Below are 26,170 nucleotides of genomic sequence, written 5' to 3' on the forward strand. Positions count from 1 at the left end.
TTCTACTAATTCTTGCGAAGGACAAAGTTCTTGGGGAAGAACACTGCTGATTCTGCTCCATCCTGCACTACGCCATCTTCAGTGGGAGCAGTCTTTGGATCCTTCCTTGGGTGTGAACACCTTCATTGGGAGATATTACTTCTCCGTATCAGGTATAATTCTCTCCTATTCCTTTTGGTTCAGATCTAGTTCAGTTTAAGGTTCAAGAATGATCATTGAAAATATGATTTTCTAAATAGGGAATGTGATTCCCAATTGAAGGGAGAGAAAAATTTTTGAAATTTGCCCCCTTATTCCGCAATCTTTGGGCGTCCATGGGATGGATCTCTCATCCCTTTAGTGGAATCAGAGCCATGGTTCAAATCTTGAACCATTTTGTTTCAGATCTGAACCTGCGCAATTAGGGAGAAGGCGTTCTACCCAATTTGCGCAGATATGGTTTTTGGGAAATTTGTTCCCAAAACAGATGAGCAAATAATCTGAAATTAATTTTAAATAAATCTGATTATTATTTGGAATTGTTCTTTATAATTTTCTTGATTTATGGACTGTTCGTACAAGAGGAGATCAAATTCTTGGTTTGCACAGGGAACCTGCGATTTTGCAGTTCTTGAATTATTTTTGGGTCTGTAAATATTTTTTTTTTATTTTCAAGACTCAATGTATGGGTATTCGATCTGATGTAATTATTAATAGAAATAGGATTTCTATTTATTTTTATTTTGGATCGAAGATGGCGGCACAAAAAAGGAGATTTCGCAGATGGGAGAAACGCTATCTGCGATTTACAGTTTGTAAAACTGCATTCTGTGATCTAACCTCTGTTTTGCAGGATGGATTGTGTGAACAGCCCTGATTGACTGATTCTTGTTTTTCCTTTTATCAGTATTTAATTTCATATTATTTTCTTGAATTAAGGATTTAATTAAAAATCAAACCCTAGACCCATTCGAACCGAGATTGGTTCAAACTGTTTTGACCAATTCTAGGGTTTAATCAAGGTTGAAAGTCAGCCCTAATTTCCCCCTAATGGGCCTAAGGATTGATATTTAATTAAATGGTTAATTCGGCCCAGCCTGTAAAGGCCCAGTTTTAAATAGTTAAAACTGCAAAAGCCCATTTTAAAGGATAAAGCTATATGGGCCGAACTAGGTAACCCTAATTCAGCCCATATACCTATATAATATTAATGGTTAATATTATGGAATTTTAACGGGCTTCCAATGGGCCTTACAGATAATTAATTGATTGGACCAATTTATCCCTGCATGTGATGTATGGATGTGTGATGTGCTACGTACATGGGCCATAAGTACTTGGCCCATGCTCATTCGACAGTGGCTCTTGCACACACCATGGCTGAATGCACATCATTGCCATGGTGTCCCTTTTGGTCATTGGATGATTTCCCTCAGTGGTGGGCCCCACACCTCATCAAGAGATTACGTGCGGAACCCTAGTCGATTCAAGGCCCACCGAAATCTGGCTTTATGAAAGTCAGTGGGAGCCACTTTGGTTTGACCTAAATCAAACTAGGGCGTAATTTTGTTCCCTCCAGCTAATATGAGTGCATGTGATAGGGAGATTCATATGATGAACTCTCTAAAGGCCTTCCATCATTAGCATGAGGATGGGTCCTTCAGTAATGAGGAAACGCACCAGAAAATGGGCTATCCATTTGCTGTTGGGCTTGTCTGAGTGTTTCATAAGATGATATGGGCGTCATAGACCGATGTGGGAGGGGCTTCACCAGAAAATGGAAACTCTCTCACGGTACCTTGGCGTTCACGAATATGATGGGTAAACACTCACTAGACAGAAAGGTTTACCTGAAAACAGCTCTGAACCTTGTCTGACAGAGGCCAAAGGGAAAACGCATATGATGAGTGGATATGATCCTTCATAGAAAGGTGGTGGGGTTATGCAGCTGAAACAGTTGGCTCCATGCACCCTATGTGATTTCCCACATTTCCAGAGACAACCCGTAGTCTCCGTCACTGAGAAAGAAGGAAAATCTCAGAGATGAATAAATGGAAATGGATCATAGATTAAAATCCATATCTATGAAATGAACATGAATCAAATTAGGTTGTGGACTAATGTTTCCTCTTTTATCAGAAAATGGCAAACGGATCTTTTGCAAAACTGCTTGATGACAACAAGTTGAAGGGCCCAAACTATGCTGACTGGTACAGGAACCTTATGCTGGTCCTAGCTTCTAAAAAGCTGGACAAAGTGGCAAAGAATCCTGCCCCGGAGCGTCCGGGTGATAGGGCTTCTGAGGCCCGAAGGAGAGACTATCAAGAATGGGAGGAGAAAAACTCCCTTGCCCGGTGTTACTTCATTGCCTCCTTGGACAACCTGATACAGAGGCAGTTCGATCAGATCGAACTTGCCAAAGACATATTGGACAGTCTCAGGACAATGTATGAAGAGCAGAATCGTTCTACTCGACAAAAGGTCTTGAAACAGTTCATGATCGCACAAATGTCCAAGGTTCAACAAGTTCACGACCATTGTCTTCGGATGATGGGATACATCAACGAACTGGAGGCTCTTGGATCCGGGCTGGACCTTGCAACCCAGATAGATGCTATCCTTAACTCTTTGCCTCCTTCCTTTAATCCGTTCATCATGAACTATAACATGAACAAGCTGAATGTCAGCTTACAAAAGCTCAGCAATATGTTGCAAAGAGCTAAAGAACTTATTAGAAAGGATGAACCTGTAGCCATGCTTGTTGAAGCTGGCAAGACAAGCAAGAGAAAGAGGAAGGCAAAGAAGCCTTAGAAGAAAGCCACTGAGAGCAAGAAGCAGAAGAAAGACAAAGCATCGGATGCCTGTCACTTCTGTAAGAAGACCGGCCACTGGAAAAGGAACTGTCCTGCCTACCTGGAATCCAAGAAATGTAACTTCGAAACTTGTGTTATAGAAACCAATTTGTTGGTAGCTTCTGCGTCCTGGTGTATTGACTCTAGGGCTTCAACTCATGCTTGTAACTCACTGTAGGGGTTCAAGGTAAGCAGAAGGCTGAGTGAAGGAGAAGTCACACTCTACTTGGGGACTACTGCAACTGTTGTAGCCACGACCATAGGAACCGTGGAGTTAATTTTTAGAGAATGAACAATTGTACTGAAAGACTGTCTTTATATGCAAATTTTAAGGAGAAATTTGATTTCTGTCTCAAAACTGTGTGCAGATGGTTATTCTGTCTACTTTAGTAATACGATTACTATTAAAAGAAACAACAGATTCATCGCATACGGGGAACTGGAGAACGGTCTCTATGTTCTACATCCTTCTCTAGAAACTAACATAACCGAAACTACGTCGGCTGAAATCCCCAAGAAGAGAGCCCGTGATACAATTAATCCCACGTGTCTATGGCATTATCGACTTGGCCACATCGGTGTTGACCGAATCACAAGGTTGGTAAAGGATGGTCCTTTGGATTTTCTAACTGTAGAAGATCTTCCCACTTGTGAGCCTTGCCTACAAGGCAAGATGACGAAATGACCATTTAACGGTAAGCCTGAAAGATGTACAAGCACACTTGACCTAATACATACTGATGTATGTGGTCCCCGGAGTGTTAGGACACGAAATCAACACGTGTATTTCATCACCTTCACAGATGATATTTCACGATACGGTTACGTGTACCTAATGAGACACAAGTCTGAATCCTTTGAAAAGTTCAAAGAGTTTAGACAAGAGGTCGAGAAACAGTTAGGGAGAGAAATTAAGGCCCTTCGATCAGATCGAGGTGGCAAGTATCTCTTTGACAAATTCAGAGACTACTTAAAGGACAATGGGATAGTATCACAATTAGCTCCTCCTGCTACACCACAACTTAACGGTGTTTCGGAGAGGAGGAATAGGACCTTATTAGATATGGTCCGGTCGCTTCTCATACACTCAGAGTTACCCACATCCTTTTGGGGTTACTCATTAGAGACTGCGATTTATGTGCTGAATCGGGTTCCAACCAAATCGGTTCCGAATACTCCATATGAATTTTGGACCGGAAAGAAACCAAGTGTCAGACACTTGAAGATTTGGGGTTGTCCAGCACACGTTAAAAGAATGAGTGCAGACAAGTTGGAATCCAAGACCAGCCATTGCCTATTTGTAGGCTACCCAAAAGGCTCTGTAGGTTACCTATTCTATTACCCAAGTGAGTAGAAAGTGTTCTGAAGTCGTAATGCGCAATTCTTGGAAACCAACTATATCCTGGACACCCATCGTCAGGAAGTTGTTCTTGATGAGGAGAGCTCAGGAGCAGTGGGAGATGTCCCACAAGTTCCAGGTAGTGACCAACCTAGAAGAACCACTCGGGTATCCAAGCCACCAGTCCATTATGGTTATGACCAGGATAGTTACCTGGTGGAAACCTTGACTAGTGAGGAGGATCCCGTGACTTACACGGAAGCTATGTTGGACATAGATTCTCAGAAGTGGGTGGAGGCCATGAGAGCAAAGATGGACTCAATGGAAACCAATGGAGTCTGGACTCTAGTAGATCCGCCCTCCGGGGTAAAAGCAATCGGTTGCAAATGGATTTACAAGAGGAAGAAGGGCCCCAATGGTAAGGTTGAGACCTTCAAGGCTTGTCTGGTGGCGAAAGGGTACACTCAGAAAGAGGGCATCGATTATAAGGAAACCTTTTCGCCTGTGGCCATGCTTAAATCCATTAGGATCCTGCTAACTGTAACAGCATACCATGATTATGAGATTTGGTAAATGATGTCAAAACTGCATTCCTGAATGGAGATCTTACTGAAGATATCTATATGCAATAGCCGCAAGGCTTCATTGCTGCAGGTCAAGAAAACATGGTATGTAAACTTAATAGATCCATTTATGGACTTAAGCAAGCTTCTAGAAGTTGGAACATCTATTTTGACTCTGCCGTCAAATCGTTTGACTTCGAGCAGAATCCGGATGAACCCTGTGTCTATAGGAAGTACAGTGGAGATAAGGTTACCTTCTTGGTTCTGTATGTAGATGACATTCTACTCATTGGGAATGATGTAGGTATGTTAAATACGGTGAAAATATGGCTATCACAGCAATTTTCCATGAAAGATCTTGGAGAAGCCTTCTATATACTAGGTCTTCGACTCTATAGAGATAGATCGAAGCGGATAATAGGATTATCCCAATCTGCCTACATTGACAAAATAGTCAAAAGATACAACATGGAAAACTCCAAGAAAGGAAATGTTTCTTTTAGGTACGGAGTCACTCTCTCCAAGAAGATGTCTCCTAAGACTTTTGAGGAGATTGATGGCATGAAAGGCGTTCCCTATGCCTCTGCCGTAGGGAGCATCATGTATGCCATGCTGTGCACTCGTCCTGACATAGCTCAGGCAGTGAGTGTAGTAAACAGATTTCAGGCCAACCCAGGGCAGGAGCATTGGACTGCTGTGAAAAACATACTTAAGTACCTTCGAAGGACAAAAGAGTTTTGTCTAGTATTCGACAGTAGCTCACTACAGATCCAAGGGTATACAGATGCTGATTTTCAGTCAGACCCAGATGATAGAAAGTCTACATCTGGATATGTTTTCAGGATAGGATCGTGTGTTGTTTGCTGGAAAAGCAGCAAACAGGGGTCCACTGCAGACTCCACGACTGAGGCCAAGTACATTGCCGCAAGTGAGGCTGCCAAAGAAGCTGTGTGGATGAAGAAATTCCTTCATGAGTTGGGAGTAGTTCCGTCCGACACATCACCCATCCCATTGTTGTGTGACAATAATGGAGTCATTGCTCAGGCTAAGGAGCCACGAGCCCACTCGAAGTCGAAGCACATCGAGAGGAAGTACCACGTACTGCGGGAGATTGTTGGTAGAGGGGACGTCCTGATTCAAAAGGTAGTGTTAGCGGAAAATGTAGCAGATCCATTGACAAAGCCACTATCACAGAAAGTGTTTGAGAAACACGTGGAAAGCATGGGACACCGGCTAGTACCTGATTAGACCTAAGTGCAAATGGGAGCTGTTAGACAGTTTTGTATGCCCTTAGCTTCAATCAAAATTGATGTACATTATGAGTTTATTGTAAATGAATAAAAGTGCATATTTGATTCATGTTCCCTTAGTATGTTTCTGTGTAATACCCTTAAACTGGATACTTATTGAGACTCGTGTCAGTTTAGAATGTTCACAGCCAGTGGGTCGGTCTAGGGAGACCTATCCGGACAAGGCTGACACTGTGGTGCCACCAAGTCGGTTGGGGTGGCTTGTCTCACCTACCGGGGTGAGACCCTAGGCACATACAGTGTGGGATTAATTGAATCATTGAACTGGACCAGATTTCCAGTATTGCCCTAGACCTTGGAGATTGATGGGCAAAACTGAAAAGTTACACCCGACCCCTAGACTCGATTATGATACTGCACTAGGTGTCAGATCGGACTGTCTTTGATGTACCAATCAGTGAGATCCTTAGCGGGGGTCAAAACCTGTGTATGTTGGGACAATCCGAGAATTCATCTGAGTGGGTGATCATAGTGACAGGATCAGCCCCTTTGTCGGACAAAGGTAATAATCGGGGATGCACTCTCACTGTTGGAAACCAAGACTTCCGGCAGCCGATTTCAACTGTTGAGATTTGTTTTGCAAAGTATATTTTATATGAGATATAAAAGTATATATATATGGTTTCTAAAATGTTTGCAAAAAGGTTTTAGATCCCGGGATCCATATAAGTGGAGAGTGCAACATTGTTCCTTGCAGCCGAGGGAGAGGTCCTCTCTTGTCGGGCAATGTATGATCATTAAGGGCTGAGAGGTTAAGTGTAAGACCATTGAGGATAATACCTGATGGGCTAATCTTGCATATACCCACAGTCCCTGGGTGTTAAAAGGTGGCTTGGCCCAGGGACCACTTAGGGTAAGTGTTGGGCCCATAGATCCCATTGGATGGGTTTCAGGGGGTGCACTGTCTTTAACAGTGTATTCGACCAGGCCTTGTAACAAAGGTTGGGCCGAACCCATGTGGCTGATATGTAGATCAATGCTTGGGTCCCACGCCATACAAGGAAGCCCAACTGGGCAGCAGTTAGGAAGGTTAAGTGAGCATATAAGCTTAATGGGCCTAAAGCCCATTTCGAACTGGGCTATTTATTTAGTTAATTAAAGGGGCGAATTCTGAATGTGATTCAGATCTAGAAACCTCCTAATAGGATTAGGAGAAAGCTAATCTAATCTGCAGATAAGATAAGGGTTTATCCTTATCACTAGAAGAGAAGGCTGATCCAAATATGATTTGGATAAGCAGCTCCTAATGGGATTAGGAGCTGATCTTTTAAGTTAACAAAAGGAAGGAGGGGGCGGCAGCCTTTAACATACATACATCAGATCCTCTTTAGTGCTGAAATCAAGAAGAGAGAATTCTGCACCGTGCGAATACTCTCTTTCCGCCTCCCTGTTCTTGCTGCCCTATTTGCCAGTTCGATCTCCATTTGTGGGAGAAGTCAAGATTGGATCTTGACATCAGTTCTTTGAGAAAGGATTGAAAAGGAAGCTGAGCTCACATACCATTCTACTAATTCTTGCGAAGGATAGAGTTTTTGGGGAAGAACACTGCTGATTTTGCTCCATCCTGCACTACGCCATCTTTAGTGGGAGCAATCTTTGGATCTTTCCTTGGGCGTGAACACCTTCATTGGGAGATATTACTTCTCCATATCAGGTATAATTCTCTCCTATTCCTTTTGGTTCAGATCTAGTTCAGTTTAAGGTTCAAGAATGATCATTGAAAATATGATTTTCTAAATAGGGAATGTGATTCCCAATTGAAGGGAGAGAAAAATTTTTGAAATTCACCCCCTTATTCCGCAATCTTTGGGCATCCATGGGATGGATCTCTCATCCCTTCAGAGCTGCCTAGTGGTGAGCTGCCTGATAAGTGTCAAGCTGTCTGCAAGGTGCCAGGCTACATGATGGCGAGCTGCCTAGTGGTGAGCTACCTAAGAAGTGCTGAGCTATTTGTAAGGTGCCAGGCTACATGATGGTGAGCTCCCTAGTGGTGAGCTGCTTGAGAAGTGCCAAGCTGCTTGAGAAGTGTCGGGCTGCACCTAGTTGTCATGAGGTGCTAGGTGTCATAATGTCATTGGAGGGCCAAATCTACCCTCATCAAGAATCTTACCTGTGTTAGAAATCCAATGATAAATATAGAAAATCCCACTATTGTGGATGATAATGACTTGCTTACAAAAGTTGATAACATGAAGGAAAAACCAATCTAGCATCAGAAGTAATGAGTTAATTCCAAAAAAGAAAAAAGAATCTTATGGTTGGGCTTGCTTGATGATGGAGGACCAGCTCACCAACCGACAATAGCTCACGCCCCTCACGTCTAGAGACCTTACGTGATCCACAACCATAGGATAATGGTGATAGCTCCATGCGTTGGATAAGCATTGGAGGAGGGTGGCTATCAGACGGTGGACGTCAAGTCCAATTCCTAGTTGTTTTAGTTGTTTTACTTACCTAGTTATTCTACAAGACTACTAGTATGTATTATAAATAGTTTTGTTCTAAGTTTAATGAGACACACAAGAGTTTTCTTTTGCTATCTTTTCTCTCTCTACCAAGGCATACGCCTAGTCTTTACGTAAGGCTTCACGAACGAAGCCGCTCGATTATCCGGTGCTTGTGTCGTCGCTCAGTCGAGTGCGTCACGCTACGTCAGGTGGTATCAGAGCGGGAGTTCGCCTAGTTAGATGGCCAATCAAGATGGTAGCAGTCGCAACCAACCCTGTGATGAAGATCAGGGGTTACAAGTTGTTTGGAGAGCAATAGAAGAGCAGCGTACAACCACTCGTAACATTGAGCAACAAATGGTAGAGATCACTAGACAACTACGGACTTTGTTACGAGAGGATGTTCCAAGGAATAGGGATAACGCATTGCACCAAACCGGAGGACACGACCATGGTAAGCCAATCATCAATCCTATACCCAGGAACCCTATTCTTGATGATGATAGCGACGACGAGCTAGAATTTGGCATTGCTCTAGTTATTCCTGGTGATGACAGAACAGGTAGGAATTGATGAAATCTTGGCAATTTTAATCACCGTCGGAATAATGATGAATTTAAACTCAATGTGGATATTCCTACTTTTAGTGGAGATCTGGATATAGAGGGCCTTCTAGATTGGATCACCAAGGTCAACCGCTTCTTCGAGTACATGGAGATTCCAGAAGAAAGAAGGGTGAAATTAGTAGCTTTTCGATTGAAGGGAGGAGCATTTGTCTGGTGGGAACGGATGAGGGAGACTTGGATCAGAGAAGGAAGAGGTCCGGTTCGAACATGGAGGCATATGAAGCAATTAATAAGAGGTAGGTTTTTACCTCCAGATTATGAGCAATATATGTTTGAGTCATATCAACGGTGTGCGCAGGGAACAAGAAGCGTGAACGAGTACACCTCAGAATTTCTGAGATTGGCTGAACGAATCCAGTTATCAGAAAGTGACAATCAACAAGCAGCCCATTATCTGAGTGGTCTGAAACCTGCTATCTGAGACAAGATTGGCGTCCAGATGGTTCTGAGTGTGTAGGAAGCAAGGAACTTACTTTGAAGGCTAAGTTAATGTTCCAAGAAAGGACCCGAGCCGATAAATATCGACAGTATAATGGAAGCGACAACAGGCCAGGAGCAGTCGACAAGGGCAAGCCAACCCAAGGAGTATAACCCTCCCACCCGCCGAGTGTAGCTAACACCAGTAAGACCGCCATGGGAGGAAACACTCGAGGTAATACTTCAAGCCCTCCTAAAGTTGTTAATCCCTAAGCAAAACCTGCTCCTTTTAAGTTCTTCAGGTGCAATGAAGTTGGGCATAGGTCTAGTGACTGTCCCAGAAGAAAGGCAGTTAACATGGTGGAGAGGGATGAGGAAGAAGTTGATGACGATGAAGTATATTGTAGACCCGATGGAGAAGACGAAAAAGGTACCTATGATCATGAAGGGTACACGTGCGTTGTGAGGAAGCTAATGCTATCTCAAGGAAGAAAAGATACCACACAACGACACTGGCTATTTTGCACTAGGTGCATGGTACAAGGTCAGTTATTTGAATTAATTATTGATAGCGACAGTCAAGAAAATATTATCGACAGGGATGTGGTACGAAAACTGCAACTAATTCCTAAGAAACACCTGAACCCTTACACGATTGGTTGGATCAAGGAAGTCGGGGGCGTACGCATGGAGGAACGCTGTAAGGTTCCATTCTCTATTGGTAAGTATACTGATAAGGTTGATTGTGATATTGTGGATATGGATGCTTGTCGTATTTTGCTTGGTAGGCCTTGGCAGTTTGATGCAGATGCCAAATACCTGGGTAAAAAGAACACATACCAACTCGAGAAAGAGGGTGTGCGCTATACACTATTGCCCATGGCAGAAAAGAACCCCACCAAGGCTTCGAAGGCAGAAGAGAGGAATTTTCTTACCATAACACACCGCCACTCTGAGTTTGTAAGGAAATGTAAGGATACCCGCGAGGTCCACTTACTGGTGATAAAGGGGGAAAGTGTGAGTGAATCACCAGGGGAGACCAAAATTCCAATAGAAGTGCAGGGACTACTAAATGAGTTTCATGACGTAGTTCCTGACGAGTTAACTAATGAGCTCCCACCCATGCAAGACATCCAGCACCACATTAATTTTGTTCTTGGTGCTTGCCTACCTAATCTACCACACTATAGAATGAGCCCTAAAGAGAACAAGATTTTACGGGAGAAGGTAGAAGAATTGTTAAGAAAGGGTCATATCCAGGTCAGCATGAGTCCATGTACAGTACCAGCATTATTAACACCTAAGAAAGATGGGAGTTGGAGGATGTGTGTCGATAGCAGAGCAATCAACAAAATCACTATTGGCTACAAGTTTCCCATTCCCAGGTTGGATGACATGCTTGGTCAACTTGATGGGGCTGTGGTCTTTTCCAAAATCGATCTCAGGAGTAGTTACCATCATATCAGAATCCGCCCAGAGATGAATGAAAGACAACTTTCAAGACCAGAGATGGATTGTTCGAATGGTTAGTCATGCATTTTGGACTAACTAACGCACCCAACACCTTCATGAGACTGATGAATCAGGTACTATGCCCTTTCATTGGTAAATTTGTTGTGGTATATTTTGATGGTATCTTGATTTATAGCAAATCTATCATAGGACATATCCAAGAGGTATTGAGTGCATTAAGGGAGAACAAACTATTAGCTAATCTAAAGAAGTGTACTTTTATGAGCAGTAGCTTGTTGTTCTTGGATTTCATAATAAGCAAGGATGGAATTAAGGTGGATGAGGAGAAAGTGCGAGCCATTAGGGAGTGGCCAACCCCAACGACCGTCATAGACGTAATGCATTTTCATGGGTTAGCAACTTTCTATAGGCGGTTTATCAAACACTTTAGTAGCATTGTTGCCCCTATCACTGAATGTTTGAAAAAGGGTAAGTTTCAATGGGGAGAAGAACAAGAGCAAAGTTTTGCTCTCATCAAAGAGAAGTTGTACACCGCTCCTATCTTAGCATTACCAAGCTTTAACAAATTATTTGAGGTTGAGTGTGATGCTAGTGGAGTCGGCATAGGGGCCGTGTTATCACAAGAAAAGAGATCAGTTGCCTTCTTCAGTGAAAAGCTATGCGAAGCTAGGAAGAAATGATCCACTTATGATAAAGAATTTTATGCTGTCATAAGAGCATTAAAGACCTGGGAACACTATTTGATTGCTAAAGAATTTGTCCTCTACACCGACCAACAAGCTCTTAAGTATTTAAGTAAGCAAAAACAGTTGAGGAGTGATCTACATGCAAGGTGGTCTGCTTTTATTGATAAATTCCCATACAAAATTGTGTATAAGGCTGAGCAACAGAACACAGTGGCCGATGCTTTGAGCAAGCGTGTGACCCTCATCAAGACTCTTAGTATCGAAATTGTGGGCTTTGAATGTTTGAAGGATCTGTACGCCCAGGATGAAGACTTCAAGCAGGTTTAGGAAAAATGCATGAATCGGCAACCAACGGGTGATTTCTATGTATATGATGGCTTTCTTATGAAGGGGGACCAACTGTGCATTCCTTGCATCTCCCTCTGTGAGAAAATCATCAAGAATTTGCATGGAGGTGGCTTAGCAGTACACCTCGGGAGGGACAAGACGATTGAGACAGTCAAGGGGCATTACTACTGGCCTAAATTAAGAAGAGATGTGACCACTATCATGAGTAGGTGCTACATATGTCAGACGGCTAAGGGTCAAACCCAGAATACTAGCCTCTACATGCCTTTGCCTGTTCCGACTGCGATTTGGGAAGACTTGTCTATGGATTTCGTGCTAAGCTTACTGAAGACTCCAAGAAACATGGACTCCATCTTTGTCGTTGTTGACTGGTTTTCCAAGATGGCACATTTCTTCCCATGCAAGAAGACCACAGATGCAACAGTGACAGCCAAACTATTCTTCAGGGAGATTGTCCGTTTACATTGGGTGCCTAAGACCATCACGTCGGATCGAGATACGAGGTTCTTAAGTCACTTGTGGATGACCTTATGGAGGCTATTTGACTCATCTTTGAATTTCAACAGTACAGCTCATCCGCAGACTGATGGACAGACAGAAGTGGTAAATCAAACTCTAGGTAACCTGATCTGCAGTATTTGCATAGAGAGGCCAAAGTAGTGAGACTTTTCCATTGCTCAAGCAGAGTTTGCCTACAACAACGCAGTTCATATCTCTACAGGTAGATCCCCATACTCTATTGTGTATATGAAAGTACCTAACCATGCGTTGGACTTGGTGAAGCTACCCAGGGTACCAGGCCTTAGTACTTCAGCAGAGCAGTTAGTAGGACAAATCCAGTTAGTATAGGAGGAAGTATAGCAGAAACTTCAAAGGACCAATGCAAAATATAAGCTTGCAGCTGACAGGCATCGCAGGTACCAGGTGTTGGATGTCGGTGATGAAGTCATGGTGTTCTTAAGGAAGGAACGCCTACCCGTTGGAAAGAATAACAAGTTACAGCCTCGGGAATACGACCCATACAAGATCCTTAAAAAGATCACTGACAATGCCTACGTAGTGGACTTGCTAGATCACATGGGTATTTCCAAAACATTTAATGTTGCGGATCTTCGTCGTTATTTACTAGAAGCGACACTTGCATATCCTGATCATGACTCGGAGTCGAGTTCTTTCCAAGTGGGGGAGAATGATGGAGGACCAGCTCACCAACCGACGACAGCTCACGCCTCTCACGTCTAGAGACCTTACGTGATCCACAACCATAGGATAATGGTGACAGCTCCATGCGTTGGATAAGCATTGGAGGAGGGTGGCTATCAGACGGTGGACGTCAAGTCCAGTTCCTAGTTGTTTTAGTTGTTTTACTTTCCTAGTTATTCTACAAGACTATCAATATGCATTATAAATAGTTCTGTTCTGAGTTTAATGAGACACACAAGAGTTTTCTTTCGCTATCTTTTCTCTCTTTACCAAGGCATACGCCTAGTCTTTACGTAAGGCTTAACGAACGAAGCCGCTTGATCGTCTGGTGCTTGTGTCATCGCCCAATCGAGCTCGTCACGTTGTGTCACTTGATAAACGACAACATTGATAACCGCAATTTAGAAAGCATAGAAAAACTAACCATATTGAATTGGAAAAGAACTGTGAAAATTGATGAAAGAACTACAATCAAGGAATCCCAAGTGAGCCATGACAACCAGTAGGCTGATTCATAGAGACCTACCAAAGATGGCAAAGTAGTCTTTCTCAGGGATCAAAGAACTAATCTAGAAGACAAAACCGAACATGGCAATTGCAAGAAAAAATGTTAGTCTAGCTGTCCCTACGATAGAGAAAACTTCAACAGTAGGGTGTGCAAATTCCTTAAGCCCCATAGTCGAGCTAAAATTTGGATCTGTACATAAATTGATGTCCAAAAGTGTAAGAGTCAGAGATAGAAGAAAGAGAGGACAAGCTATGGGATCATTTCTGAGGAAAAAAGAAAAAAAAAAACATAGAATGGTATGGAATAGGTACCTCCAATTAGTGACCTGGCAATTTCATGCTCTACAGAAATTTGAAGTGGAACATAGTCCTAGTCACCAATGTGCAAGACCTGAAGAATGGAACATAGTCCTAGTCAGCAACCAATAAAACAATAGTGGTTTAATAATTTAAATTACAAAGTGAAAGAACAGTTGAAATTGTTGGGTATGATCTATGAAGAAGGTATGCACATCCCTTGCACCTATATTTCTATGAAGAAGAAATATGAGGAGAAAGAGGCACGAGAGAGAAAAACCATCTTCAATTCACAAGCGAAACCAATATTTCTAGTGGCAGTTGCCTTTTATACATTTCAAAAACTGCCACTATAAATGATATTTCCTGTAGTGGATGACAAACTGAGTATGGGGTAGATGAAATATAGGATAGACAAAGCCAGAATGAATACCTACATAGATCAAACCAACAAGTATAAGGATTCACAAATCAACTTTTTCTTCGTCCAAAGTGTATCCAAGAATCACAAACCAATAAGTAAAAGTGACACCAGATAGTTATTACTTATATGCATGATGGGATCACTAGTTTCTTCAGTTGAGGGTGGAATCAAATAGACACGCCACATTATTCTGAAAAGAAAATTTTGGCAGAAAAATACAAATTCATGGGTATAAAACATGATTTAGATTTATGAAATGGAACTTTTAAACCAAGTTTATATCATATACAGGATTCTTGTTAGCAAGCAAGATGTATGAACATGTCCTTTCCTTTCCCAAAAATTACCATGGTGCTGTAATAGTTTTGATGACTTGTGAAACTTAATGTGCACAATTTGGATATATTACCATAATTTATTGGTAGACAAAAATATGATAGAATTATCATTTTCTTTTATAAATGCTAATTTACGAGAAAAAGTGGAAGAAATAAATTCATGCTACAAGCTAATACATTTTACTATGGAAGGTGGCAGTCTCCTTCAATTGATTTAAATACATACATAACACTCTTATGCTGCTATGTATTGAAGAATGTAAGGTATAAGTATTAAATTAGAAAAGAAGAGAAAGTGATGTAACATAGGCAAGCCTCGACCACAAGAGAATCAAGCCCAAAAAGTCAATGACCGGGCAATCAGCTGAGTAAACCAAAATAAACCAAAGGATACACCACCGAAAAACAGAGCCCAACAGACCAAAATTCATACCCTGAAAAATGCTCAGGCTGACACCTATCCCTACCTGGGCCCGCAAAATAAAAGAACAATCAGAAGACCAAGAAAAAACAGCCTCTAAACTGATACAATCTTGCCCCTTCCCCCTCTTCTCTAGGAGCTTTTACAACCACATCAGCATAAAATTCAGCTATTTTCTCTTTTCCCTCCCCATCCTAGAAGGGTGTCCAAACAAACCAAGGAGCAATATGATTCTCCCCTTTCAGATAATAAACTTTCTAGCTCACCCACAAACTTCTTCTTGGCCAAGATTCGAGCTTGTTGATCATCCAACAATTTGGTTCCCAACAATTCTTGGGCAGTTTCCTCTCCATTTGGGAAGGAGATTCCCAATGGCTTCCCTAAGCAGAGAAGAAAATCCACAATTTTGACATAATTAAACTGTTATCAAATATGATAGATGTCTTCAACATCAATGTCTACCCTATTTTTCTCCAAAACCAAATTGTGATGTCTCCTATTATTATTATAAGAGATTTTTTTGTCAACAATAATATAAAATTGAAAGCAGTCTTTTGAGATACGATGGTCATCTTTTTTCAAATTCTTAAAATCAGGAGAAATAACCACTAGTGCTATTGGTGCAATAGATTTGTATTATTTTTCTAAATTAAACCATCTATTTGAAACTTTAATTCTAACCAACAATATAATTGAGCAATGAAACATGAAAAAGCCTAACCTGCAAGCATTACTTGAGAAAGATTGCACTAGCCATGTGCATTTGGTGCTTCTCTATCTGTCAATCACATGCTTTGGCAATGCACACGTCCGTAGGACAGTTGATAGGGCAACTAATGCTAAACTGTAAGATGTGGTTTAGGGTGGAACTTGCATGTACACAAGGAATATTTGAAATGAAACAAATCATCTAGAGAAAAAGGAAATTTAACGTACCTGCATCATCAAGACCTTGGAGCAAATTAACAACAAATTGGCTTTGTTGTTTTAGCCATTGATGAGCCCCATTCATTTCCCGAAGCTTCCCAAACTGTTGTATGCATTTAGAACTTGTTAAACCTATTTTTCTGTTAACGGACAATACACGGAAAGGGCTCTCACCTGAGACTTAATAATAAAGAATGAATGGAAAGGCTGACGCCCATAATGATGCTTATTAAACCTTCAAAGAAACTTTGAGTGATGCGTAAATGACCTGGTTCATTTAGTTCCTACAAGGAAGAAAGTAAACATGAAGCCATAGCCAGAATTTTTTTCCATGTAAATAAATTGAAATGAAGAAGATCAAGAAAGTAGGAGTTTTACTCACTCAAAAAATCTGGAGTAGTCGTATGAAGATAGTAGATTTTTCATGCAAGGACACCTCTGCTGCTTCACGTTCGTTTTCCAACAATGAAATTCTGATAATTTCACGGGAATTTTTACTTCAACTGGTGGATATATATAATTGGCTTCGCACAAGATTGTTCCATCTCCATTGATCAATTTGATTTTTTGTAGTGATCTACAGATTCAAAAGCTCAAGATTTCTTTATATCGTTCCAGCCCCCATAAATCATTGAGCTTCAGTTTGGGGCTACCATCATTACGTAATGTTGTGAGGTGCAACATAATCTCCACTACTAACCTCGAATCAAATGACTCCAAGTTGTTCATGTCAGAAATCGTTAGCAGCTTCAAGCTGGGGAAAAGTACCCAACTCCCACTCCCACCCACTCGATCAACACTACCACCATCTTCAATTCCGTAAAACACAATACCCATACATTTCACCTCATCCATTTTCCAAATGTGAAGTTCTTCAAGTGTTACTAAAGACAACTGTGTACATTGTACAGCAAGAGAAATTCCTGATTAATAGTTTAAGTTGAACATATACCAACTCTACTAGCTCCAACAACAACTTTTCAGATTTTCGATGTACATACACAAAGAGAGATTTACCTGCGAAGGTGCCAGAGAGAGATCGCGAGGGAGAGAGGGATTTGTTGATGTGCGACTGCGATCGAGTGAGAGAGAGCGAGCGAGAGAGGGACAACTGAGAGAGAGAAGGAGAGAGACGACTGAGTGAGAGAGAAAGAGAGCGATAGAGGGACGACAAAGACTGGGCAGGAAGAGGCGCGAGTTAGAAAAAGTGAAAATAATACCCGCGCCTTGTAACTAGCGGCAGTTGAGTGATTTTTAGCGGCAGTTTTAATTGACTGCCCCTAAAAATCAATATTTCTAGCGGCAATCACCAAATAGCCAAGTCCAAAACTACCGCTAAAAATCTATTTACTTGTAATGATTGGAAATGGGCATTTTATCATAAAGAAATTACATCATCTGACCTTAAACTACGAAGTGGAGACTTCAACCCTCATAATTTTGACTAACTTACAAAATGAAAATACATGTCCAAAGATCATTACAAATGAGTAGTTATTTAGTTGAATAGATTATATATTCTGAATCGCAATTTATACATAATCTTGTTAGTTAGCATCCACTACTGCATATATAGGTCCTAATTAATCATGAGTCTAATTGTATGTTGAAGTATTCTTATATGTTTTGGCCAATGATCATATGGACCAAGACAAGCTCAAGACATGCCAGACCTGCACAATCAATCACACCCATGATCTTGAATATTATTCCATTTATCTCAAAGCTTTCGGATCTTGCTTCCCATGTGGCCAAAGTTGCTTAATTTAATTGTTCATTGTTGTTGATCGCCTACTGGTCCTCTAGGTTGAGACAAATATGTAGAAAGCCACATTTTGTTAGATTGGGAAATTAATGGCATTAGGTCGACCCCAACAGCAAGAATAATAAAGTATCTGGGAACGGTGGATTGTTGGGAGACAAGGGGATGGTATACCAGTTAATAATAAGCTTACTGTGCATATACAAAGTGTCCTTCAATCACGTACCCACATGAATGAATGAACTAAAATAAGGTTGAAACTTGGGAATTGTAAGCCCGAAATGTGACACATGTACTGATATCACATGCTCGTTATATGGACAGGATGATTCGAAGTCAGAAGGATTCTCCTTGTCTCTCCTCTTATAATCCTTGTATGTGTTTCTATAAATAGTTCAAAGGGTCTAGAGAGAAACATCCATCCTTTCCCCAATTTAAAGAGCTTCTCTTTAAAGAACTTCTACGCAGTCGATCTGTTGCAGAGAAAGAAGTAAAAGATGGCCGATTCTAACTGCAACGACTGATAGTCGTTGTCATGTTCGCTCCATTAGCATGCCCTCCCGATCCCATCCTACTGCAACCAACATTGAAGAAGAGCTTAGCAGGCTTAGAGCCTTAGAGTCTTTGTCATCAACAGCACAATCAGGATCTGCATTGAAGAAAGAGTCGATCAGTGTTGCACTATTGGGTCTTGTTCAGTTGTACAAATGCGTGGAGCCTTTTCTTCAGATGCCCCAAACACAGCAGACCTTGGTCCAACATCAACTGAAAGCATTGGTGGATGAGTTGATAGAGGGATCTGTCACATTGCTGGATATAGGCGGGACTACAAAGGATATTTTGTTTCAAATGAAGGAAAATGTCCTTGATCTTCACTCAGCACTTCGCAGAAGAAAATTTGAGGAGATGCTGGGGAACAAGATCGCTAGCAGAAGCCTTCAAATGTTGAAACGTTTGGAAGAGAAGTGTGTAGCCTGTCCTCTCTTAGATCTTGATCATGACTCAGCAGTGGTGGTTAGGGTCTTAAGAGAAGTCAACAGTGTTGCAATTTCTGTCTTCCGGGCTATCTTGTCATTCTTGTCAACGCCGATGTCAAAGCCAAAGGTCGGTAGGTGGCATTTGGTGTCAAAGCTGATGCACAGAGGAGTAGTAGCTTGTGACAGACATGAGGAGAGCATGAATGAGGTGGAATCTGTTGATGTTGTACTCTTTGCCTTGGCTAGCTGCAATCCAAGCAAAGATTCCGAGGTTGAAAGTTCACAAATGGCAGAGAAAAGGTTGAAGGATCTGGAAGATAGCATTGAAAGCCTCGAAGAAGGATTGGACTTCCTTTTTAGGCGTCTGATACAGACCAGAGTTTCTCTGCTCAACATCCTCACCAACTGAAGATTTCTAACTATTTTGACCACTCAAAATTAACATGGGCAACCACATTTTTAGGGTTTGCTTATGTAATTACAGTATATAAGAATCGAAATGTACAGGTTACAATTTATACATGATAAAGAGTAAAATAATTTTATTCACGTTTTTCTTGTCATTCTTTATTCTCTAAATTTTGGGTTTTTGGTTCTGTTGATAAATAGGTCATTTGCAATTGATCTAGTCCTTTAGCAAAGACAATGCAAATATTTGCCAATACTCCCACACATCAGACTTCATTGTGGTGGACACATGTTTCATTATTGGATGCAATTCTTTTAGATGGTAAAAGTTTGTGTTGTTCAAAACCCTGAAATATAGATACAAATGGCACCCAAAAATGAAAGAAAAATAGAGAAAGAGAAGCAAGCAAAGAGGACACACAAATATATGTGGTTGGGCTTATAGCCTATGTCCATGGGCAAAGGAGCAGAGATCCACTTTGTAATCTGTAATGGTAAGGAATATAGAGCTGTGCACTCACAACTACCTCACTCATAGAAAACCTTAAACCGCAAATACACCAAAAGTCTTACTCTTTTCTCACAAAACAAAGACTAAGTATACAAGAAGAAAACCCCCAAAATATATAACTCTTTGTATTCAATTAGGACCCATAAATTGAATATAGATCTGGTCCATACCACCGTGGGGGTTCTGCCCTTGCACCCCCAATGTTGATTTGCAGTGGAAGTGTTGGGTTTGGGCCAAGTGGCCTATGATTCCACCATAAATCACTATGAAATTTTGCCTTTGCGTTTTTCTTAACTTAATTCAAAATGGGTTCATGAAGCCAATCGCAACAAAGAATTCAAGGTGGAATCATAACAAATCTCCACCTTGATCTAAATTCTCTCAAGCATCACAAAATTGCAATCTCCCTCCATCTTCTACAACAAAATCCACAAAGGGAAAACTCAAATGCTGCAAACACCAACCAACCATTCAAGTCCAAGCAATGCTTGAACTTAGCCATAGGAAAATGACTTTTAGTGGCAGTCAAAACTGCCACTAAAGGTGCCTAAAACTGTCTCTAGTGACTTTATCGCTAGCCGGAAATCCGTGGCTAAAAGAACTGTCGTTAGACGTTCTAGCGGCAGTTTTCTCAGTTGCCGGTACAAATGTAAAATTGCCGCTAAAAATGTTTTGAGCAGCGGCGACTGTTGCTAATATTGAAACAGCTGCTGCTATAAGTTTGGCGCACTTTTCTTTTAGCGGCAGCCGCTGACTTCTTTAGCAGCAGTCACTGCTAAATCTTTCTTTTTTCATATAACCCATAACTTTTTTTGAATTACTCCTTTGCTTCAAATAACTAGTTTTGTCTACATTCATCTAAATTAAAATGAAGTACATTTAAGTCACAAAATACTTTCCATTCAAAATATTTTTCTACCAAAAGAAATAATGCATTTTAATACATCTTAGATTCAAATTGATACATTCTCTAATACAAATTTCATCATCCATTCTCTAATATACATCTAATACATTTGAATCCACCCATATTTGGTCCAGTCAACAATATAGCTTGGGGACAATAGCCCTTTGTGTCCTCACCAAGATGTACATCATTGGGCACAAGTGTGGCCCCCGTCTCTCCAAGCGCATATGGATGCCAAAGGCCTCTACTTAAGTACAAGTGCTCCAATATCCTGGAAAGCTATCACAGATCTAGAATTAGCGGGCAAGACAACAGGTTTATTCATAATTCTGGTTCGGAAAGCTTGATGAACATAGCTTACAAATAAAACCAGATGGAAATAAGCAGCAAAGTTTATGGTGGAGTTGTAGGTACCATAGAGGAATGTTGGGGAACCTGCAAGATCACGCACTTGATGTTGTAGCTGGTTATCCATCTTTTAGTCTCATTGGGTCAACTGCATGAAAAGAATTTCTTCTCATGGTTTGTGTCCGCTTACATCTTTACCTTAAACCTGGCAAGATCGGTAATTTTCCCCATCATGAGCAAGTCATTGGTTTGAGTGGGGCAAGCAATTCAAGAGCAAGCTATGCAATCTGCATTGTATTACTTATGCATATTGACAAAGCAATTAAGGAATAGAATTTGACCCCACTCTCTTCTCTCTATGTTATAAGAAACTCTACTCTATAATTTGTATAACCTCCTTTTTAATTAGATCATTTTGAGGTTCATGTTCTAGTGCTAGTTACAATTTAAAGTGGTATGTCCATAGACTCATGAAACCGCTATACATAATCAATATACTAAAAGGAAGATAAGAATGACTCTGGTCGATTGACTTTCTGAAAATGTCGGCCAATTTCCAGTCTGGTTTGACTTAGTTAATGGACAACACATGTAATAAAACTTGATCAAACCTTTCTGAAAATGCCTCTTCTTCCTTCTGCAGTTGTGGTTGTATTTCATTTCGGTTTTCTTGTTTATGTTTGGTTTGAAGGAAAAGGTAGGGAAAGGAAGGGAAATATAGGGAAACCATTATAAAACTTGTATAGGTTTCCCTGGTTTTCCCTTCCTTTCCCTACTTTATCCTTCAAACCAAACACAACTTTAGGGGATTTGCTAATAGCCGATTGTGGGATGCCATCTCATCACCTTTAACCAGCCATATCTCTTTTTCATCTTAGACAAAAGATTCTTTCACTTGTTATCACAACAAACATCTGCATTTTTTAGAGAATGACAAAGAGAAATCTCACACATGATATCTTGATCCCCATCTATACCAAAATATTTAGATCTTGTTCCCTTTGATCATGTATGCCAAAGTTGGTTAAATTTTGTTTATTACGTATGGTTGGTGGGTTAATGGTCCTCTGGATTGAGACAAAATATGGAAATAATCAACATTTTATTAGATTGGAAAATTGGAATAGTTTCCAACACCAAGAACAACAAAGTAGCTGGAACGGAGGTGTGTTGGGAGACAAGGGGATGGTATACCAGTAAATAATGAATAAGCCACTATATACATAAGGATTATACAGAAGTGTTCATCACATAGGCACATGAATGAATGAAATAAAATAAGTTTAATTGTAACTTTAGAATTAATTTGTAAGCCAAAAATGTCGGTGAACATATGAGCAACCTGACTGATATCACATGGTTGTTTTGTATACATGATGATTCCAAGCCAGCAAGGTTCTCCGTGTCTAGCTCTCTTATTGTCCTCGTATGTGTGTCTTTAAATAAGATCGATCAACCAAATTAAGGGTCTGTAGAGAACCATACTTCCTCTAATCTGGAGTGTTCCTCTCTAAAGAATCGTTATCATCTAATCTGAAGAAAAAGATGGGAGATTAAAATGCAATTCACGAGAATCGTTATCATGTTCGCTCCATTAGCATGACCTCAAATTCTTATCCTACTGCTACTAGTATTGAAGAAGAGCTGAGCAGGCTTAGAGCCTTAGAGTTGTCAACAGTACCAGGATTCCCATTGAAGGCAGAATCAATCTGTGTTGCTGTGTTGGGTCTTGTTGAATTGCACAAATGTGTAGAGAATTTTCTTCAGATGCCACAAACGCAGCAGATCCAGGTCCACCATCAACCAGAGGGTTGGGTGGATGAGCTGATAGAGGGATCAGTGACATTATTAGACATAGGTGGGACTGCAAGGGACATCTTGTTGCAGATGAAGGAAAATGTAAAAGATCTTCAATCAGCATTTCACAGAAGAAAATTTGAAGAGAAGGTGTTGGGTAACATGGTTGCCTCATACACTTCCTTTAAGAAAAGGGTAAAGAAGGATGCTGGCACCTGCCTTAAAACATTGAAACGACTGGAACAGAAATATGTAGCCTGTCCTCTCTTAGATCATGATTATGACTCAGCAGTGGTGGTTAGGGTCTTACGAGAAGTAAGTAGTGTTGCAATTTCTATCTTTCGCTTGTCCACACCGGTGTCAAAGCCAAAGGTCGGTAGATGGAGTTTGGTGCCCAAGTTGATGCAAAGGGGGAATAGTAGCTTCTGAAAACCAAGTAGATGTTTGTATGAATGAGTTGGAATCTGTTGATGTTGCACTTTTCGCCTTGTCTCGTTGCAATCCAAGCAAAGATGCTGAGGTTGATTGTTCACAACTAGCACAAAAGAGGTTGAAGGATCTGGAGGTTAGCCTTCGAGTCCTCAAAGAAGGATTGGGCTTCCTTTTTAGGCGCCTGATTCAGAGCAGAGTTTCTTTACTTAGCATCCTCACGAATTGAAGATTCTATAATAGTTTTGATTACTCAGACCCAACATGGGTGACCACAATTTTGTAGTGTTTGTATATTATACATGAATCCAAATGTACACATTGCAATTTTATACAAGATGAAATTGATTTTGAATCAATCAACTGAAGTTCTTATTATTATTTGTCCAAAATTATTGGGTACTGGTTCCCTTGACTAAAAAAGTTCATTAGAATAGTATACTAGTCCTTTAACAAAGAATATGCAAACATTTACCAAAGTCCCACTTATCAGACCTCAATAAAATGATACCAGTTTCATTTGGATTCATATGTTTGTTTCACAACGATTTCTTTTATTTTATCTAAATCGGAATATAGAATGCTAGAGATAAATCGATGTCATCAGCTGGATAACAATTACTGTAGACTTATCAACCCCAGATAACCATTATCTTGTTGTACTTATCAATTTATTTGTACACATTTGATTTTGAATTTTTAAATTCTTTATCTTTATATATATATAAACCTCTGTAAACTCAGCAAATTCTTCAATGATAATTACCTCTTCAATTGAGTCTCACATGGTATAAGAGCGTTAAAAGGCTAACGTCATGTCTACCCAAATCTCTTCAATCAAGTCTCAAGGTGAGTCCTTTTCGAGAGTTAATAGATTGGTTACTCTATCTATTTTCATAATGTTATCACAGTTCGTCTAGATAGATACAATTATATTCTATGGTCCATGCAAATTCTCCCTGGATTCAATGGGTATTGCCTCATTGAATATATCGATGGATCTCTGCCATGTCCATCAATGTTTGTAGCTGGAACTAATGATCAACAGGTCAACCCCGAATTCGTTTCCTAGTATGAACAGGATCAGCTCATATTGAGTTGGCTTCTTTATTCTCTCTCAAAACATGTTCTTGCGCAAATTGTAGGCTGCAAAACTTCTAAGGAAGTATGGGATCAGCTCAGCTGCTTATTTTCCTCCACTAACAAATCTAGAATCCATGATTTGAAGCTGGAGCTAGCACATATAAGAAAAGGCAACCTATCAATTGCAGACTATATTTAGAAAATTATAGGCATTTCTGATGCACTTGCTTCTTCTATTTATTTTTTATCAGACTCAAACCTTATTCACTATCTTCTCGATGGTTTACCACTAGAATATGATACCTTTGTTATCAAAGTTACTGCCCAATTGGAAAATTTGGCCATGCCAGATGTGCAAAGTCTGCTTCTTACCTTTGAGAAGCGATTATCTCAGCTCGCTATTTCTATTGATTCTCCCTCTACTCATTTTGCAAGCAAAAAAGGGGGGAATACAACTATACAGTCATAACAACATTACTCAAATAAGTCGCGATAGTCTTCTTCCTCAGACAGTAAGAAACATCCTAACAATGGTTCTAAATGTCCCAATGGTAAGGATACTCCTGTTATTTGTCAGATTTGTAGATATGTTGGACACACTACTGCGACTTATAGGAAATATCTGGAACTTCTAGGTGTCAAGAAGTTTTCCAACAAGAATGCCCATGTTGCCTCTCGCACTACCTCATCTGCTAGTTCTTTTCATGACTCCATCTGGTATTCGGATTCTGGGGCTACAAATCATCTCACTACAAATCTCAATAACTTATACTTGCATAATCCATATAATGGTTCTCAAGAAGTCACTGTTGGTAATGGAATGCATTTACACATCTCTTATATTGGCTCTTCCACTATTCACACCTCTTCTAGATCATTTGATTTATTTAACATTTTACATGTGCCTCAGATCACTGAAAAACATTTTACATTGCCCAAGGTGACGCTAAAGAAACACTTCTTAGGGTTCAACTTTATGTTCTACTTCCTAAGTACTACAAAGGTCTCACTAAGGTCCGAGGTGTGCTGGTTGGCTTGCAAGCTCTTCACTACCATGTCGTCAACATAGGCCTGAATCTTTCTTCCCATATGGTCATTGAATACTTTGTTCACCAGTCGTGGTGGGTCACTCCAACATTCTTTAGTCCAAAGGACATGACCTTGTAGTAGTAGGTGTCATGCTTAGTGATGAACGAGGTATTTTCCTCATCCTTGGACTTCATCTTGATCTAATTATATCCAGAGAAGGCATCCATGAAGCTTAACAACTTGTACCCTGTAGTGCTTGATCCTCGGCAAAGAAAAGTTGTGTTTGGGACAGGCTCAGTTGAGGTTTGTGAAGTCAATATAGATCCAGCGTTTCCCGTTAGCCTTCTTAACCATGACCATATTGGACAACCAGTTAGGGTAGTGTACCTCTTGGATGAAGCTAACGTCGAGTATTTTGTCTACCTCCTCTCTGATGGCTTTCCAACACTCTTGTGCAAAATTCCTCTTTTCTGCCGAATTGGCCTATAGCTCGGAACCACGTTGAGCCTGTGAGTAATGACTGAGGGGTCAATTCCTAGCATATCAGCACCAGACCAAGCAAAAACATCGACATTAGTTTTGAGGAAGCTTACCAATTCGAAAAGTGTGTCTAGAGGAAGGTGGGACCCATCAGGCACTATCTTCTTAGGCTCAGCCTTGTCTAGGGGGACCTAGAGGATGTCCTCAACTAGCTGGCCTTGGCTCATTGGTTCGACCCTAAGGTCAAACCCTTCCAATGGGAAAGCTTCATTATTTGTTGGT

At 40.6% G+C, this 26,170-nt stretch overlaps 2 protein-coding genes across 2 annotated transcripts; both read left to right on the forward strand.

Moving 5' to 3' along the window:
* The first annotated feature begins 18,471 nt into the window (after positions 1-18,471).
* LOC148844077 (uncharacterized) lies at positions 18,472-19,305 on the forward strand. Its single transcript, XM_088959494.1, has one exon. The coding sequence runs from the start codon at positions 18,472-18,474 to the stop codon at positions 19,303-19,305; it is 834 nt and encodes a 277-aa protein (XP_088815620.1).
* Positions 19,306-22,669: 3,364 nt separating this feature from the next.
* On the forward strand, positions 22,670-23,296 carry LOC148844078 (uncharacterized). Its single transcript, XM_088959495.1, has one exon. The coding sequence runs from the start codon at positions 22,670-22,672 to the stop codon at positions 23,294-23,296; it is 627 nt and encodes a 208-aa protein (XP_088815621.1).
* Positions 23,297-26,170: the final 2,874 nt, after the last annotated feature.

This window comes from Nelumbo lutea, chromosome 8, assembly GCF_056320005.1.
Source record: "Nelumbo lutea isolate HS-2025 chromosome 8, American lotus-T2T, whole genome shotgun sequence".
Lineage (NCBI taxonomy): Eukaryota > Viridiplantae > Streptophyta > Magnoliopsida > Proteales > Nelumbonaceae > Nelumbo > Nelumbo lutea.

Coding starts and splice junctions, on each gene's coding strand:
- LOC148844077 (XM_088959494.1), top strand. CDS start 18,472: ATGCCCTCCCGATCCCATCCTACTGCAACCAACATTGAAGAAGAGCTT.
- LOC148844078 (XM_088959495.1), top strand. CDS start 22,670: ATGACCTCAAATTCTTATCCTACTGCTACTAGTATTGAAGAAGAGCTG.